The sequence below is a fragment of the Silene latifolia genome, chromosome 7 (assembly GCF_048544455.1).
Source record: "Silene latifolia isolate original U9 population chromosome 7, ASM4854445v1, whole genome shotgun sequence".
Classification (NCBI taxonomy): Eukaryota; Viridiplantae; Streptophyta; class Magnoliopsida; order Caryophyllales; family Caryophyllaceae; genus Silene; species Silene latifolia.
In genome coordinates this window covers 77,544,132-77,564,699 of record NC_133532.1, presented here as the reverse complement: position 1 = coordinate 77,564,699, position 20,568 = coordinate 77,544,132, and the positions used below count along the sequence as shown (strand labels likewise).

General features: G+C 40.5%; 1 protein-coding gene across 1 annotated transcript; it reads left to right on the top strand.

The window, feature by feature from the left end:
- Positions 1 to 18,775: 18,775 nt before the first annotated feature.
- Positions 18,776 to 20,270, top strand: LOC141590259 (uncharacterized). The gene is made up of 2 exons (XM_074410864.1): positions 18,776 to 19,076; positions 19,195 to 20,270. Exons 1-2 carry the CDS (start codon positions 18,776 to 18,778, stop codon positions 20,268 to 20,270), a joined length of 1,377 nt encoding a protein of 458 aa, XP_074266965.1.
- Positions 20,271 to 20,568: the final 298 nt, after the last annotated feature.

Below are 20,568 nucleotides of genomic sequence, written 5' to 3'. Positions count from 1 at the left end.
TTGCTATATAACGTAACATAAACATTCAGTTGAGGTATCTCGATTTAGACTCAAGTTTTCATACAATAATATTTAGTTTTGGAATTAGGGTTTGGATTATTGTTAAGCATTGGATCTTTGGTTCTTATTCCTAATTTTTCCTCTGCAAATTCGGTATTCATCTGTCCTAATTTCAGTTTATTGTTCTGCTTCATCATTAGTATAGAATTGCTAGCTAGATTCCCGCAACCAATTCATTGTTTATGTTAATTGTTTACTTTATCGTTTCAAGCATGAATTCAGTAGTTAGTTTCATCATCGTTATTATTGTTTTTACCCTTAGCATGAGTAGCTAGATTATTTGTGCTAGGATGTAGGCGAATTATAGCATAGGCGGCAATAGATTGAACACGGCCTGATTCGCGTGTCAGTCGATCGACTGACATTCTTGGTCGATCGACTGACCTCGTGAGGTTACCCTTCGTTTTAATTGATTTTAATGTTGTATTTAACGAATCGAATGCATGCGACCAGTTAGATGCTTAATTTATGACTGACCCATTAGATCAAAAGATAGGGAAAGTTATTTGATCACCAATTAAGATGACTAAACTGTGCTGAGATCGAAAGATAGGTATAGTTTAGACCGTTAGTCACTCTTCGTGACGAGAGTCGATTAGTGATATTAGGGACCTATAGCGAGATCGAAAGATGCTATTTGTTAAGAGTGGACCGAGAGGACCTCTTGTTTCCCGCCTCACTTGTGTTCGATTTAGACCTGTTTAGTATGCTGCCGCCGAAGCTGTAATGAACCGACCATCCTAGTACCCTTCTTTTATCTGTTTTATCCGTTTATTTAGTTTATTGTCTTTTATTACTTTTAGCTATAGACCAAATCAACTCAACCTCCACAATTGTTACCTTAGACTTTTATTAGACAGCTAGAAATTACGTCTGCCTCCTTGTGGTTCGACCCTGTTACCACTAGCCTAGGTTAGTCTTAATAGGAAATTATAAATCTTATTTTTGGTACTCACAACGACGGGTATCAGCGCTCATGGCCGTTTCAGTTACCATAAGATATAAACCGAGAGGTTGATCCTGTTGGGGTGGCATGAGCACTGGCGGTTTGGCTAGTATTTCCTTTATTCGGTCGAAAGCCTTCTGACAGTCATCATCCCACACGGTGTGATCTGTTTTATTTAACTTCTTGAATATAAGTTCGCAGATCATGGTGAGTTTCGATATGAATCGACTTATGTATTGTACCTTGCCTAGGAATCCCCTAACTTCTTTCTCCGTTTGAGGTTGCGGCATTTCGATTAAATATTTGATCTTTGAAGGGTCTATTTCTATACCTCATTGGCTAACCATGTATCCCAGAAGTTTGTCAGATGTCACTCCGAATGCGCATTTCTGAGGATTGAGCTTCATGTTGTACTTCCAAAGCCTCGAGAAGAATTTGCGAAGGTTCGCAATATGTCCCTCTCTTTTCTTGGACTTGACAATAATGTCATCTACGTATACCTCAACTTCTTTATGCATCATGTCATATAAGAGTGTAGTTGCGGTGCGTTGGTATGTAGCTCCAGCGTTGATTATCCCAAACGTCATAACCGTGTAGCAGTAGGTTCCCCATTGAGTGACAAAGGCAGTCTTATGCATGTCCTCTAAGGCCATCTTGATCTGGTTATATCCCGCGTATCCGTCCATGAAGGATAGCAACGCGTGATCCGCCGTATTATCCACTAATATGTCGATATGTGGTAGAGGAAAGTCATCCTTAGGGCTTGCTTTGTTTAAGTCTCTAAAGTCAACACAAACACGGATTCTCCCACTCTTTTTGGGTACGGGTACTATGTTAGCTACCCAGTCTGAGTACTCGGAAACTTTGATGAACCCGGATTTGAATTGTTTATCGACCTCTTCTTTGATCTTGAGAGCCCATTCTGTCCTCATTCGTGGAAGATTCTATTTCACGGGTTTGTAACCTGGTTTGATTGGGATTCTATGTTCTGCAATATCCATGTTGATCCCTGGCATATCTCTGTAGGACCAAGCAAACACGTCCTTGAACTCGTGTAGGAGGTCTATGAAACTGGCCCTTTCGGTGGGGCTCAGGGTTGTTCCTTTCCTAAGTTCTTGGGGTTCTAGTTCAGTTCCTACGTTGATGGGTTCAGTATTTTCTATCACTGGTCCCCCTTTCCCTTCTTGTAGTATTTCTTTGGCTATGTAGGTAGGTATTTCGATTGAGTCAGGGTCTGGGTCATTCTCATTATCATCTTAAACAGAATTGCATTCAAGATAACACGAAGAGTAAGCAGAACCTGATTTATTCATATTAAGATTTGAGAAAAGTTGAAACAAAGAAGCCATCTGATCTGTGGTCAGTGGCGGTAAAGGGACGGCGATTGGGACATTTCCCGAACTACTGTTGCTATTAGACACTAGGCTAGGAGAAACGAGGGGAGTGGGAATGACGACAGGAGGAGACTCTCTAGGAACTTCTCTAGACTCCGACTCTAACTCTGACTCGAATTCATCGTCTTCTGGTTCTCCTTTTAACATCTCTCCTTCTCCAGTAGTGAGATTGAAGAGTCTTCCTTGATTGTTTGTCCACTTGATCGATTTTCTCCATCCTTTCTGCTGATTGGTGTTGGTTTCTGTGTACATTGTGGCAATGATCTCATCTATGATGCTTTCGGCGCTCTTGATTAAGGGAAGATCCTGGAGGTAGACATCTTCCTCGTTATCCGTCCATATCCCATTAATCACCTCTTCTTTTGGGGAGATAAGATATGAGCAATCTAAGATAGATTCGTCACTTATGATCATCAGAACTCCAAGAGGATTCTGAGTGTTGTTAGGCTTACCTCCTGGTGGTATTGGTAGACGACCGTCTTCAATCATATCTTGAAGTTCATTTTTCAATTTGTAGCATTTGTCTGTATCATGTCCCTTACCTCTATGGTATTCGCAGTACGAATTCTCATCCCAGAACTTGGATTTCTTTTCTGGTTCGGGTATAGGGCCTATGGGTTGAAGTTTCCTAAGTTTCATCAATCTTTTCAGAGCGTTGGAATACGTGTACCCTATATTTGTGAATTTCCTTGGAGGGGTACTCTTCTTAGATGGCTCAAGGAGGTTAACTTCATCAGTCTTGCTAGTAGAGCCGTAAGAACGACTTGTCGAGCCTTGATATCCACGACCTATCATTTTGGACAAGAGCCCTTTACGAATGTCATCTTCGATCCTTGTCCCTAGTACGGTCAAATCTTTGAAAGTCTAGATATTTTGATACCTCAAATGATTTGCATAGATGGGCTTTAGGTTGTCCACGAATTTCTCCACGAGGGTGGCTTCATCCGGGCGTTCAACAAGTTGAGTACTAGTCTTCCTCCACCGACTTAGGAAATCGGTGAAACCTTCTTTGTCATTTTGGGTAAGAACCTCTAAAGTGCGCATGTTGACTTGGATTTCAGCATTATCCGCATATTGTTTAGCAAACTCGATTGCGGCATCGTCCCAAGTAGCGATTTTCTTGTGTTCTAGCGAATAGAACCATTGTTTTGGAATGGTGTCAAGAGATGAAGGAAAGATCCTTAAGAACATCTCGGGTTTAATGCCTTTGATAGACATGTAATCCTTAAAGGCACGGATATGGTTCAAAGGGTTTTCGTGCCCCTTGAATTTCGGGATATCCGTCATGTTGAAATTGGTTGGCAATTTGGAACTCACAGCCTCATATTTGTGATTGTTCTCCCTGTAAATGTCATCCCCTTTGAGATACATCAATTGTTCCTCCAAGTATTGGAGTCGTTTCTCACCGCATCATACCTATGGGAGGGTTTTCGTCACCGAAGTTGTTCACCAAGTCATCGGCTATTTCACTTTCTCGAGGAGGCATCCTCGTTTCTACGGCATATATTTGGCCCTCAATGGTGTCAAGGCGATCATACACTTGGTCTTGAGTAACTTGGATACGAGCTAGCGCGGCTAGGATTTGATCATTACCATTCTGGAGTTGGTTGAAGTTCACGTCGCTTGTTTCAGGCATCTTGGAAACTGAATAAGAGATCGACGACGAATCAAAACACGATCGACCACTCTAGCACACTTACTTGAAAAGAAATGTTTTGACTTGTGAATTGGTAGTGTGCCACTTGTGTCAGTGAGTTTTGAGGAAATGACAAAGTTTGAAAAATGTTGGTCCTGGTCAACTTTAGTGTAGTTGCAGGAGTGGACTCGAAGTGAGGTTTTGAAATGGGTTTTGAGGCCCGAATTTTGACTTGACAATTGGACAGAGTTTCGGCTTGTTTTGCGCTAATGTTAGGCCCAATTTCGAAATTTTGTATTTTAAAGAAGAATTTCGTTTTTTACAAAAATCGTCATGGTTTCGTTTTGGAAATGGTGATCACATATGGTACAAACAATATACAAGCATTATAAGGGATGCTGAGTGCATTTAGAAGGGTTTTGGTTTAAATGGTGGGTTGCCATACCGAACAATCAAACCCGAAGTCTGTGGAGAGGCTCGTACCAAACAAGAGTAAGGCCGATTCCTAGTCCATTTCCTCAAGTAGTGAAAGTCCTTGATACAAACAAGAGTAAGTACCATGGTATGGATGTCAATCGCTATCCATCCTTAGGCCCAAATAAGAATTAGGACCGTTTAGACGGGACGATTGGTCAAATGGGTTGGGTTGGGCCTAGGAAGGCTGAATGAAACAATCTAGGAAGACCGAGTTATGAAAACTGACAATTGTCTTGTAAAAACTATTCCCTAACCTTGTTCAAGTTTCACCCTTTTGGCTACACGTAAGTGTATTATCCCCAGCGGAGTCGCCAAACTGTGGACAATGGGCCCACGGGGGCGCTTGGGAGAACAAGCGTTTGCATTTGTGGAGTCGCCACCAATTTATTGTGGAAAATTGGAAACCGTTCAAATACCTCGTGCCATGTCAAGACACAAAGTAGTGACATGAACACCAAGAACTCGTTACCCTTAGCATTCTATGTCTAGAATGACTCTCGTGGATGTCAATGAACACAGATGTTCACAGAGATCTGGAGTAAGGGGTGAGGGTACGTATTAGGAAGCTCTTTTGATCGAACACCTAATCCCGCCGCCTCGATAACGGCCTCTACTAATGATTAGGGAAATTGTCTATACTCGATATATTGTCGATTATAAGCATGCAATGCAACATCCAACGTTTTAATCCTAGCATGTGAGAATTCGACTAAGTCGGTGAACACGTAATTTATCATACAATTGGGTCGAATTGGGATTTAAATTGATTACATGTGAAGGCATACAAGTGATACAATAGAAGGAATACAATAATAATACAATAATGAAAATTACATAATTACATAGGGTTAATTGATTTATGTCGAAAATACTCCTAAAACGGATAATTTGAGAAAGAAAGAATAAACAAATTAACGAACAGGAATTAAAGGGTGATAATACAATTAGTAGTTAATTAGTACGTAATTAATAAAATAGGTCAAAGCAAGAACGGAAGTTCAGAGGTAGGAATCAACCAGGAACAGGCGCAGCAGAGCTGCGCCCTCTGGAAGAGGCGCAGCAGTTGCTGCGTCTGTTCCTTGGCTCAGTTCGGGCTATGAAGCCGGAATTGCAAATCGTTAATGTTAATTGGTGATTTTAAGGCTTGATTATGCTATTTGACTCGGGTGAAAGTGATTAGCAGGTTATTTACATGTGATTAATGGTCATGAAAGTAATAAACATGGATGAAAACTGATTAATACGAATTAATTACATGATTGAAAAAGGGTTATTTAGTGAATTGAACAAACTAATTAGGTTAAATATGACAAATTAATGATGGACGCGATGATAAACAGGTAAGAATATATCAAAGGTCGAATTCCATAAACTCAATATGAATGAATCGAATTTCTACAACCCGGTTTGACTTTAATGACGAAAACCCGCAAATATCGGTTATTTGGGGTTTGAGTCGGGATTTAATGATAAATTATATGTTAATGATGATGAAACATATGTTAAATGAAATAAGAACAAACAAAGACGAAAGAAAAAAAAAGGACGAAACCAACAGAAGACGAAGGAAGAAGAAGAGAAGCAAGAACGGCGGCAACCTCAGGAAGAGGCGCAGCAAGTGCTGCGTCCTTTCCAAGAGGCGCAGTAGTTGTTGTGTCCCTTCTCGACGTCTGTCTTCTGTTAATCCGTAAAAAGGGTTTAAACAAAGGGTTTTAGAAATCGGTTTTAATTGTATTTTCGACATAAATCTTACAATATGATTACAACAATAAAGACCAATAAATAAAAGAGAGATTTACACCCTCAGACTTACATGTTTGACGAAACGAGATGAACTAAGTTTACGATTAGTGATGCTCGACTCGAATGTAGACGAAAGTGCACTCGTAAGAGAAAAAAGACTAAGATTGATTAAGTTGATTATTATGGAGTTGGTCAAATTGGTCAGTCATGCAAAACGAGGTTGGTACTCAGAAAGATCCGAGCTTACGTGGTCGAATGTTCAAGCATGTAGACGCCAAAAAGTAAGAACGTGGTCTAGAATGCCAAGGGAGAAGAGAAGGGCAGACACTCGCGTGAGAAATATGAGAGACCGAAGGTCTCTATTAATACTAATAACGTTGAGGAAGTAGGGTTTTCGGAGAAACTTTGGAAGTGAATCTCGAAAAGATATGAAAAGATACGAAAAATACGCAGAAAGGGACTTGGGAAGAGGCGCAGCAGACACTGCGTCTCTTGGAAGAGGCGCAGCACTTGCTCCGTCCTTTCCTAAGTGGTTTCCCCCTGCGGAAGAAAGATTTCCGTGTTTAGTTTATGGAATAACGGAATAATTTGGTTTTCCTTAATATTTTGTGTGAATATTACGGGAAATTATTTGCCAAAGATTAAAAGATTTATAAAATATGGAATAGAAATATCCGGAACATTCCAGAACATTCTGACTCGGTATTTTAACAGTTATCAGAAAATAAAGACGGTTTTAGGCCCGGACTCCAAATGTACTCTAATTACTGCCAAAACGACCGTATCGGCACGTAGATGACAATTAAGAGGTAGACATAAATGTTTGAGCGATCACTTGATGATAAACTTACGAACTGTCACAAATCGTTCCACGTACCAAACATGGGGCCCAATCATCACAGAATTTGGATTTCTTTTCTGGTTCGAGTGTAGGGCCTATGGGTTGAAGTTTGCCCAGCTTCATCAACCTTTTCCGAGAGTTGGAATATGTGTCCCCTAGATTTGTAAATTTCCTTGGAGGGGTACACTTCTTAGATGGCTCAAGGAGGTTAACTTCATCAATTTTGCTAGTAGAGTCGTAAGAACGACTTGTTGAGCCTTGATATCCATGACCTATCGTTTTGGACAAGAGCCCTTTACGAATGTCATCTTCGATCCTTGTTCCTATTACGGTCAAGTCTTTGAAAGTTTTGATGTTTTGATACCTCAAATGATTTGCATAGATGGGCTTTAGGTTGTCCACGAATTTCTCCACGAGGGTGGCTTCATCCGGGCGTTCAACAAGTTGAGTACTAGTCTTCCTCCACCGACTTAGGAAATCGGTGAAACCTTCTTTGTCATTTTGGGTAAGAACCTCTAAAGTGCGCATGTTGACTTGGATTTCAGCATTATCCGCATATTGTTTAGCAAACTCGATTACGGCATCGTCCCAAGTAGCGATTTTCTTGTGTTCTAGCGAATAGAACCATTGTTTTGGAATGGTGTCAAGAGATGAAGGAAAGATCCTTAAGAACATCTCGGGTTTAATGCCTTTGATAGACATGTAATCCTTAAAGGCACGGATATGGTTCAAAGGGTTTTCATGCCCCTTGAATTTTGGGATATCCGTCATGTTGAAGTTGATTGGCAACTTGGAACTCACAGCCTCATATTTGCGATTATTCTCCCCTAAATGTCATCCCCTTTGAGACACATCAATTGCTCCTCTAAGTATTGGAGTCGTTTCTCAGCTGCAGTCACACCCATGGGAGGGTTTTCGTCCCCGAAGTCGTTCACGAAGTCATCGGCGATCTCACTTTCTCGAGGAGGCATCCTCGTTTCTACGGCATATATTCGGCTCTCAATGGTGTCAAGGCGATCATACACTTGGTCTTGAGTAACTTGGATACGAGCTAGCGCGGCTAGGATTTGATCATTACCATTCTGGAGTTGGTTGAAGTTCGCGTCGCTTGTTTCAGGCATCTTGGAAACTGAATAAGAGATCGATGACGAATCAAAGCACGATCGACCACTCTAGCACACTTACTCGAAAAGAAATGTTTTGACTCGTGAAATGGGAGTGTGCCACTTGTGTCAAGTGAGTTTTGAGGAAATGACAAAGTTTGAAAAATGTTGGTCCTAGTCAACTTTAGTGTAGTTTTAGGAGTGGACTCGAAGTGAGGCTTTGAAATGGGTTTTGAGGCCCGAATTTTGACTCGACAATTGGACAGAATTTCGACTTGTTTTGCGCTAACATTAGGCCCAAGTTTTCGAAATTTTACATTTTAAAGAAGGATTTTGAATTTACAAAAATCGTCATGAATTTGTTTAGAAAAGATTGATCACGTATGGTACAAACAATATACAAGCATTACAACGGGATGTTGAGTGCATTTAAATGGGTTTTGGTTTAAAGGGTGGGTTGCCATACCGAACAATCAAACTCGAAGTATGTGGAGAGGCTCGTACCAAACAAGAGTAAGGCCGATTCCTAGTCCATTTCTTCAAGTAGTGAAAGTCCTTGATACAAACAAGAGTAAGTACCATGGTATGGATGACGTCAATCGTTATCCATCGTTAGGCCCAAATAAGAATTAGGACCGTTTAGACGGGACGATTGGTCGAATGGGTTGGGTTGGGCCTAGGAAGGCCGAATGAAACGATCTAGGAAGACCGAGTTATGAAAACCGACAATTGTCTTGTACAAACTATTCTCTAACCTTGTTCAAGTTTCACCCTTTTGGCTACACGTAAGTGTATTATCCCCAGCGGAGTCGACAAACTGTGGACAATGGGCCCACGGGGGCGCTTGGGAAAGAACAAGCGTTTGCATTTGTGGAGTCGCCACCAATTTATTGTGGAAAATTGGAAACCGTTCGAATACCTAGTGCCATGTCAAGACACAAAGTAGTGACATGAACACCAAGAACTCGTTACCCTTAGCATTCTATGTCTAAAATGACTCTCGTGGATGCCAATGAACACGGATGTTCACAGAGATCTGGAGTAAGGGGTGAGGGTACGTATTAGGAAGCTCTTTTGATCGAACACCTAATCCCGCCCGCCTCGATAGCGGCCTCTACTAATGATTAGGGAAGTTGTCTATACTCGATATATTGTCGATTATATGCATGCAATGCAACATCCAATAAATTGATCCTAGCATGTGAGAAATTAACTAAGTCGGTGAACAAGTAATTTAACATACAATTGGGTCAAAGTCGGGATTTAAGATTGATTACATGTGAAAACATACAAGTGAAATATAATAAAGAAATACAATAATAAATACAATAATGAAAATTACAATAATTACATCGGATTTAATGATTCATGTCGAAAATACCTTTAAAATGGATAATTTGAGAAAAGAAAGAATAAACAAATAAACGAACAGGAATTAGGCGATAATACGAATAATAGTAGATTAATACGTAATCAAATAAACTAAGTCAAGGCAACACGGGAATTCAGAGACAGAAATCAGCCAGGAACAGGCGCAGCAGAGCTGCGCCCTCTGGAAGAGGCGCAGCAGTTGCTGCGTCTATTCCTTGGCTCAGTTCTGGCTGTGAAGCCGGAATTGCAAGTCGTTAACATTCGTTGGTTAATTTAATGATTGATTATATTATTTACTCGGTTGGAAGTTATTAACAGATTATTTACATGCGATTAAAGGTCATGAAAGCGATAAACATGGATAAAATCGATTAATACGAATTAATTACAAGATTAAAAGGGTTAATTAGTGAATTGAACAAACTAATTAGGTTAAATATGATGGATTAATGATGAACTGATGATAAACATGGTAATAAACAGGTAAGAATATATCAAAGATCGAATTCCAGAAACTCAACATGAATGAATCGAATTTCTACAACCCGGTTTGACTTTAATGACGAAAATCCGCAAATATTGGTTATAAGGGATTTAAGTCGGGAATTTAATGACGAATTATATGTTAACGATGATGAACAACATGTTAAATTATCATGTGAACGAGATAAGAACAAACAAAGACGAAAGAAAACAAAATAGACGAAACCAACAGAGGACGAAGGAAGAAGAAGAGAAGCAGGAACGGCGGCAACCTCAGGAAGAGGCGCAGCAAGTGCTGCGTCCTTTCCAAGAGGCACAGCAGTTGCTGCGTCCCTTCTTGACGTCTGTCTCCTGTTAATCCGTAAAAAGGGATTTAAACAAAGAGTTTTTAGAAATCGGTTTTAATTGTTTTTTCGACATAAATATTACAATATGATTACAACAATAAAGAACAATAAATAAAAGAGATATTTACACCCTCAGACTTACATTTAGTGATGCTCGACTCGAATGTAGACGAAAGTGCCCTCGTAAGAGAAAATTAAACAGATTGATTAAGTTGATTATTGTGGAGTTGGTCAAATTTGTCGGTCATGCAAAACGAGGCTGGTACTCAGAAGGATTCGAGCTTACGTGGTCGAATGTTCAAGCACGTAGACGCCAAAAAGTAAGAACGTGGTCTAGAATGCAAAGGGAGAAGAGAAGGGCGGACACTCGCGTGAGAAATATGTGAGACCGAAGGTCTCTATTTATACTAATCACGTGGAGGAAGTAGGGTTTTCGGAGAAAATTTGGAAGTGAATCTCGAAAAGATATGAAAAGATACGAAAAATACGCAGAAAAGGACTTGGGAAGAGGCACTGCATCTCTTGGAAGAGGCGCAACACCTGCTGCGTCCTCTCCCAAGTGGTTTCCTCCTGCGGAAGAAAGATTTCCGTGTTTAGTTTATGGAATAACGGAATAATTTGGTTTTCCTTAATATTTTGTGTGAATATTACGGGAAATTGTTTACCAAAGATTAAAAGATTTATAAAATATGGAATAGAAATATCCGGAACATTCCAGAACATTCTGACTCGGTTTCAGAAAATGAAGACGGTTTTAGGCCCGGACTCCAAATGTACTCTAATTACTGCCAAAACGACCGTATTGGCACGTAGATGACAATTAAGAGGTAGACACGGGTGTTTGAGCGATCACTTGACGATAAACTTACGAACTGTCACAAATCGTTCCGCGTACCAAACATGCGGCCCAATCATCACCGGGTGGTTTGCGGGAGGTGCAGAAATGAGGTATCTACAATGTTCTGGGCAATAATCTACCTTTGGCAACCCTAAATGGATATGTTAAAGAGGATTTGGGGGAAATATAATTTTGATAAAATCTCTTTTTTGCTAAATAGGGTTTTTCTATTTAGGTTTCCTACTACTGAATGTCGTGATTTGGGACTCCAACAAGGTCATTATCTCTTTGATAATAAACCCCTCATTGTTAAACCTTCGGCAAGGGAGACTAAGCTGATTAAGGAGAAAGTTCAATGTAACACCCCCATATACCGAGGAGCCTTAACAAGACCTTCCCTAGCATATAAGGGCGTTACCATCTTTGTTGCCCGAGGACAGTAATAATCAAGTGTCGATAAAAGAACAATTAAGTTATATTACAAGTGATTAACAAAACTAAAGATATATAAAAGGTACAACTCAAAACCACTATCAGCTATGTGAACTACTTCTGTCGTGACTCGTGATAGACTCATCCCGCCAAGCACCCAGCTATCATCTAGATCACAACCTACTAAGACTGACTGCTCACCATAGTGGATCACGGCAGACACAATAGAAAAAAACAACAAAACAATACAACACAAGGTCAGCAACAGAGGGAACAGACACACAACCACAGACACAACACAGGCACAACAATACACACACACACCACATTTCCTCCAATCAATCACCATCATCAACTGTCCACTGGACCAGCCCTGCCAGTGGGGGGACCGCAGTCGTTCCCACCTAAGCCCCACTTATCATACAGAGCGATAAACCCATGTTCATTAATGTGCACATCCCCTCCCGTGGCGGGTTCCACGGAGGGCGAACTACGGGCGTGAAGCCACTCTCGCAAGTGACTCCACTCAGCCGAGGACGCACATCGAGAACCATAGACAAACAATCACAATCAGCTGTACCACAACAACGATAATCAAAACAACACAACACCCACCAATTACCACAATCAATCAACCATACCGACACTATATCAACCAAACCACATCAAAAGACACTCTAGACAACCAACAGTACTAAGTATGCGAACTTACCTTTAGCGCACCGCAGCGATTCCGCGTCCGATCACAAGATAACAACCAACCAAGCAAACCACCTATACAAACAGTACAACCATCTATCATTACCACTACAAACCTACAGAAAACAATGATGACGATGATGGTGACGATAACATACCTACGCATAGCAATCCGGCGTCAAGACCGCTACCCGACTCAAGCAACCCATCCCCATGGTGTAAGCATCCTCAAAGAACCTCAGGTAAAGGATTAAGGTGAAGGATAAAGAGGGTGACGACATCTAGGTTTAGGAGAAGAAGTGCGGAAATGATTTGGGGTTTCACGATTATCGATTTATAAATCCCCGGTGCAAACCCGTTACTCGATTGAGTAACTAACTTACTCGATCGAGTGACCTCTACTCGATAGAGCTCCCAAGCTACTCGATCGAGTAGCCTCAGCTAGATCGAGTCCCACACAAACCAAAGCTCACATCGTCACAAGACATCGCCCGTAAAGTTTCCCAAGGTTAAGATCAGTGTCTAAGGTTAGTCAACGTCGGTCAACGGGTCCCTAAAAGGACGGGTATTACAGTCTTCCCCCCTTAAAAAGAACTTCGTCCCCGAAGTTCAACTCAACCTCCCTCGCGACACACTGACAAAGGAACCAAGGTAACCATTACTGTTTATCTGACACATGCCAACACGATCATTCAAGGATACCATCCCCATATGTATGTTCATCAAGCATCGTCATCACCTACCTTAGCACATAATACACAACACGACTCCCAGCGAATCACGAACTTCCTTTTGAATCACCAAACACACATAGTCCATAAGCACGACTAGTTCAACTATCACTTGCACTTACTACCCAATATTACTCAAATGTAGACCGACACAACTATTAAAGTACTCCTTCATCAATTACTTGTCACAACTACCAGTTATAAAACACTCACAACACGGTCCTACTACTGATTCACAACACACATTATTCATTCCACTCTATTACTTTAACCACGCAACACAATTCTACTAATAGCAACTCCACCACTGCTAACAACATCCAATGTTCATGACCACATCATGAACGACTAACAGGAATTAAGGTCTAACAACATGTTATTCTATTCAATAATTGTAAACTGTTACTCAATTACACAATAACAACTACGAAATCATCCAAGCAACCATTTAAAATACATTAAAATATCATGAAAACACTGTAAAATTGTTATAATTACGTTATTTTTCCTTTGCGACATTACTCTTCCCCTCTTAAAAGGAACTTCGTTCCCGAAGTTCACCATCAAACAACTTCCCTGACTCACAAACTGATACATACTATTCCACAATGACATTACTTACAAACCACAAAGCAAACCTTGACTCATGACAACCAATACACTTCTTGACATTACACAATTTGACTTGTATACATATAAAACCACTGAAAGCGTGTATCACACCACAAGAGATACCATTACCAACTAGCAGCCATGTCACCAATTACTTGTTATACGATCATACCAATTATGTAACAAAATTATAATCATTGTACATCACGTTACCTGAAGCCATTTGATTTAGCATTTTAATTGATAGACATAGCATCGAAAATTGTATAAATCGCACGACTATGCGCAACAATATAACAACCGTTGAGACTAAACAATGATATAAGACACTCATAACAAGAAATACTATAACAATAACCAACGACATGATGAGGTAAACAAGTTTTGTAACGAAATGAAGCTGTAACAGTGCTACTGGATAGAGTTCGTAAGGCACTCGATCGAGCTGGGCTTACTCGATTGAGTTCGTCAGCTACTCGATTGAGTTAGCTGAGATCAGAACACTCCCCAGACGTCACCCCTACAGTTACTCGATCGAGTGAGGGGCACTCGATCGAGTAGCCACGGGTCAAGAATCCTCTAAGACTCCACTTCTAGTCCCAAGCAATATATATATATATATATATATATATATATATATATATATATATATATATATATATATATATATATATATATATATATATATATGTATATATGTATATATATATATATATATATATATATATATATATATATATATATATATATATATATATATATATATATATATATATATATAGTCGGGATGCTTTCCCGATCCCAAAATCCTGCATAAACAGTCTAAAAAGTATCCAAAATACGGCCTTATGGCCAACATACACACCAAAGTCTAATAAAGTACCAAATGGAACAAGTACTATCAACTACAAGATCATGAAAGATATAAAAAGAAATAAAGTATCATCACTCCATAGCCTGCTCATCCATCACCTCGTCACCACCATCACCACCTGACATGCCCGCTCCAGCTGCATCCTGACCTGCGACACCACCAACACCGGAATCTGCTCCCACACGCCATGGAGCCAAGCAACCGTAGGGATATGATTGAGGCTCTCCCTAAGTAGACCTCTCCACGCCAAAAGAGTGGAAAACTCCACTGTCGTCCCCAACGCCCCTCCACCACACGGGCTGAGCTGTCTCGGTCCCGATGCCCTGTACATACGCCATCTCATGGAGGTTCCGGAGTGTCAAGGTAGAAGACACCCTCTCCGTGAGCTCGTTCACTCTCATCTCGGGGCTATAGAAGGAAGGGTAACCGGGAAACTGGTACTGTGGAGGCACAGGCTGCTCTGGCTGGGTCTCAGCCACCCTCTCCCTCACTCGTCGTGGTCCTCTCGCCACTCTAGGCTGGGCATCCTCAGGTCTTGCACGATTCCAATTCGTCGGCTCAGGCATCACCTCTAAGATATCCGGGTCAATGAGGTAAAGCTGCCTCTCAGGAACCTCATCATCCTCATTATCAGAATCGGCAGCCACTATTGCCGCCGGTAAAGGCTCGGTCACGGGAAGGTGCTCGGGAGCAGGTATCCTCATCCAACTCATTCCCCAAACTCTCCATGCTAACCCACCATCCTCCAAAGTCCTCAACCACTTGGTGTCAAGAAAGTACTCATGGTCCAAGGTAGGCACCATCGGAGTCAAGGGTGTATCGGCCGAGGAGGCCTCAAAAGAGGTCAGACGCTCCGCCAAACGCGTGGCAATGGCACCACAGCTCAGGAAACGAGTGTCATAAGAGGCCATCAAGGCCAAGCTAGCACACACTATGTCCGGGGCACTGAAGGTGACTCTCTGAGATCCGGTGGGGTTAAGGTATGCCGCAAGCAACATCACCTCGTGTGAGTTAAGCTCACTCACATATCTCCGCTCATAAAGTAAACAGGTCAAAGCACGGAGAAAGATCTTTAAGGTGACATGTTGAACATCATTAATAAACATGTTGCTGGAGGTGGGGGCGGGTTTGCTGGTAAAGCAAGGCATAAGGCTACTAGCTCCACACTCAGTCGGGATGTTCCTAAGAGCTCTATTCGCAGGTCTAGCAAGGCCGAGGTGGGTGGCAAACATTTCCATGGTCAGAAAGAAACTGGTGTTCATGAGGCGGAACTTGACGTTCTGTTCTACGGCATCATACTTGAAAGAACTCATGAACTCAAGAGTCAGAAAGGCATAAGAGTGTTTCCGAAGATGATACAACCCAGTCATACCCAAAAGATGTGCCTAACATCAATCTCAATCCCCAGGTCAGTCAAGAGAGTGGTATCGATACAACGGGTGGGTCTCATACGACGTCCCTGTAAAGCAATGAAAGCATCTCTTTGCATAAAGTCCGCAAAGACAACAGAAGGGTACTCGGGTACCGCTGGGATCGTAGGTCCCCCACTCCCCTCACCTACCTCGGGCTCAGAAGCCCTCCCTCTCTTACTTTGACGAGTTCCGACAGTTAATCTCGGCATCTGTTTCAACACATAACTTAGATACACAAACAACACTTACTTGCAATCATATAAATTCATGTAAAGACAAAAAAAGAATTACTATGCACACACTTTCCCCAAACAATCCAAAAATTACAATTAGAACCTCCTAAATAATCGTTAAACGGTCTCACAGCTACAACATTATGGCCAATTATGACAACAATTAACAACCCAACTACCAATTTTAAAGATTAAACTTTCAAAATAACTTCACCAATAAACAAATTTCACAAGCATATAGGACGAATTTCAGTTTGGGGCACTTTTAAGACGGAGTTTTAAGGCAAAATTTTGAGTACGAACCATCAAAATCAACACTAAACATGATGCCCATAACATACATTATCCAATTTCCCCTCTTTCATATGCAAAAGACAATCAAAATTCAACTTAAAATTCCAAACCCTAGAAATTTTGATACACACATTCCCCCAAATTGATTCGATTTTTGTATATCTAGCATCAATACTCAACAAATTAAAGCAAATAAATCATGTGACAACAATTATAAGCAAGATTCTACACATACAAATCGAATTTTTAGCAAATACCAACAACTTACATGCTTCTAATCAATTAAAAATATAGAAAGAGATGAATATCGTTACCTTGATTGATTAGCAAGCAAAAGGATGGATTAACAAGATGAACACCAAGAAATTTATGCACCCAAAACACAAGATTGAAAGCAAAAGAGAGGTATAAAGGATGTTAGGGCTTAGATGAGATAGGAAATAAGAAGAAAAGAAGATAGCAAAGGGTATAAGAATCCCGCAAATCCCCGGGTACTGTTCACTTACTCGATCGAGTAAGTGGGTTACTCGATCGAGTGGCCTCTACTCGATCGAGTGGGAGCTACTCGGTCGAGCTTCCGCTGGCAGATCCAACCTTTTCGATGTTATAGCTTCCTAATTAGATCGAATGAGGTCTACTCGATGGAGTAGATACTCTTTCTCGGTCGGGCAAGATTAAGAACAAGGTCAAAAGTTACGAGTTTGGTTAACGGTTCCTGCAAAAAAACAACTCGTGTCGATTCCAAAAATGAATTTGGAAATCGTCACAGATTATTATATTCATTCACAACGCACTATTACTACTTAAATGTAACGCCACAGTTTCATTCGACCAAGATACATATTACTTCATTCTATAACGGACATTACGCAAAACGATCTACTAAGCCATTACCTTATTCATGCATACCATCACACATTATTTTACTTCTAATCATGCATTTGCAATATCAACAATACAACTTATACTTATTCTATCGTAGTCATTCATCTAACATTAAACCATCATTTATCATCCAAGTTTGTTAATAATTTAACCATGTCACACCTAATTACCAACTAAGTTACTCAACTTAACTATGCCATATAATAAGAGCATTCAACCATTCATCCATCACAATTACCAAATACTACTTGACAAACATTACAACTAATTCAAAACTTACTACGTACTATCATCACCACATGCAGAACAAAAGATTGAGAAAAAAAGAAAAATGAAGAGAGATAAGCTAGAGAGAGAAAAGCTCTAAATTTCACAAAATATCTGTATCAGAAAACAAAAAACAGCAAGCTCGAAACCCTAAAAATGGCAATAATGGCGAGAGGATCTCAAGCCTCCTCGTCCAAAACACCAAAAAAATCTAATTCCTTTTCAGTACTTGCTACCCAGAATCCAACGAATGGTCCGACTGATTCAGTGAGTGCAAAGACGAAGAATATCAATGAAATTACTGGAATAGCGCCGTTTGACCTTGAATCAGTTGAAATTGATGAATCAGGAGAGGCATGGTTAGTTCAAGGGAAACGTAAGCAAACTTTGGAAACTATTGAAGAGGAACCTTCTGGATTGATACAATGTAGTGCTGAAGATATGCAAGAAGAGTTGAATTACTGGAAAAATTCAGTCTACTGCTTCATACTAGGAGCCAACCCTCCTTGGGAAATAGTTGAAGGTTTTGCGCGTCGAATTTGGGCTAATTATCCTGTTGATAAGGTATCGTTCCTTCCGAATGGTATATTCTTGGTAAGATTCATGAATGAAGCTAGTAAGGTTGTTGTCCTAAAACAGGGGCACTACTTGTTTGACAATAAACCTTTAATAGTGCGTGATTGGCAACCTAATATTGAGTTAACTAAGGATGATGTTAAGAATGTAGCCGTCTGGGTAAAACTCCATGATTTACCTCTTAAATTTTGGGGGAAATGTCTACCTAAAATTGCGGGACAGCTTGGTACATATCTCAGAAGTGACCCCTCTACTATGGAGAAAACTAGGCTAAGCTTTGCTAGGGTATTAGTGGAAGTCCCTTTTGGTGTCAAGCTTCATGAAGTTGTGAAATTTTTAGATGTGGATGGGCATGTTGTTACTATTAACCTGGAGTGGGAATGGAAACATGTACTTTGTGAGGATTGTGGGGGGATTGGCCATGAAAGTTCACAGTGCAGGAAACCAAAACCACAACCTAAAAAGAATGCTCCACCATCTAAGAAATGGGTACCAAAAAAACTAGTCCTACTGTAGCAACTATGGTTATTGGAACTCCGACTCCTGTTGTAAATGTGGCTCCACAGGCTGTGCAGTCTGAGTCTCCAGTCATAGCACCGGCTGCTGAGCTTACTGCTACTCCTGAGGAAGTTCAGCATCAGATTCAGGTGGTTTGGAATAAGGATGGTACTTATGGGCAAGTTAATACTCCATTGAGGCCTGTGGTTTCCTTGAGTAGGACTGCTATTATCAGAGCAGGTCAACAATCTTCAAAACTCTCTCAATACACCTTTTTGGATGCAATGAATAATGCTACACCCAAAGTAGGAATTGGCACGAAAGGTAGTGCATTACTCCCACGGGGGAGTAATGCATAACATTGGTTTTATGAATGTTAGGGGATTAAATAGTCCTACCAAGCAGAAATTTGTTAAGTGGTTTATGCACTCTCATAATGTAGGGCTATTTGGTCTCCTTGAGACCAAGGTAAAACCTAAGTCTCTAAATCATGTCCATATGAATATTTGTGATGGGTGGTCTATTACTACAAACACTACTTATCAACCTGGTGGAAAAGTTTGGGTTCTATGGAACCCTCAAAAATTTAAGGTTCAATTCCTGTTTTACAGTGCTCAAATGATACACATGAAAGTTACTGATTCTAGTCTCAATTTTGATTTCTATTGTTCTATGATTTATGCCTTTAATGATCTCAATGAAAGGAAGTCTTTATGGCAAGATTTAAATCAACTGTCTACTCAGTGTCAAGGTCCTTGGGTTCTTTGTGGTGACTTCAACTGTGTGTTATCCCCAACTGAAAGACTGGGTGGGCAAACCAGTAATGAGGAAATGGAGGATTTTCAAAATTGTATTGATCAATGTGGTCTGATTGATAGCCCTGCTGCTGGCTCACTTTATACCTGGACTAACAAGCAAGATCCCAGTACACGAGTTTATTCCAGACTGGATAGGGTTCTTGTTAATCAAGACTGGTTAACTGGCAGGAGGGATTATTTTGCTCAATTCTACAATGAAGGTCTTTTGGATCATACTCCTTGCATTATTCAGGATTCCACTAGTGCTTTGAATGGAAGAAAAAGTTTTAAATATTTCACTATGTGGAGTCAGGTTGGAAATTTTCTCCCCTGTGTTCAACATCATTGGCATGTATCCTACCAGGGAACAAAGATGTATCAAGTTGTGAAGAAATTGAAGAGTTTGAAGAAACCCTTGAGAGCTTTGAATAAGGAGCTTTTTGCTGATATTGAGAACAATGCAATTCATGCTTGGAAACATTTGGATAGCTTACAGACTAGTTTAAAGCAGAATCCAACTAATCCTTGTCTTATACTTCAAGAAATTGAAGCTGCAAAGGTGTACAGAGAATTGCAACAGGCAGCTGATAGTTTTCTCCTCCAAAAGTCAAAAGCCACTTGGGTAAATTTGGGAGATGATAACACTGGCTATTTTCATAAGATCCTGAAAGGGAGATATACAAGGAATAAAGTGCTAAAAAATGTTGATATGGATGGTTAGGAGCATTATGATGGTGATCATATCCAGCAGGCTTTCTTACAGTACTACCAATTACTACTGGGAACTGTATCCTCTACTTCTCCAGTTTGTAAAAGTGTTGTTCAACAGGGTAAACTTTGCACTGATGCCCACTGGCAAATTTTGTTATCACCTGTCCATAAAAAAAGAAATTCAGGAGGCTTTGTTTTCTATTCCTAATCACAAGGCTTCTGGGCCAGATGGATTTTCTAGTTCCTTTTATAAAGATGCATGGCCTGTTGTTGGAGAGGAGGTATGTGATGCTATTACTGATTTCTTT

Bases quoted from the DNA above. Each gene is read 5' to 3' on its own strand.
- LOC141590259 (XM_074410864.1), top strand. From the start codon at position 18,776: ATGGTTATTGGAACTCCGACTCCTGTTGTAAATGTGGCTCCACAGGCT. The intron at 19,077-19,194 runs GTAGTGCATTAC...CTCATAATGTAG, and splicing joins AGTAGGAATTGGCACGAAAG to GGCTATTTGGTCTCCTTGAG.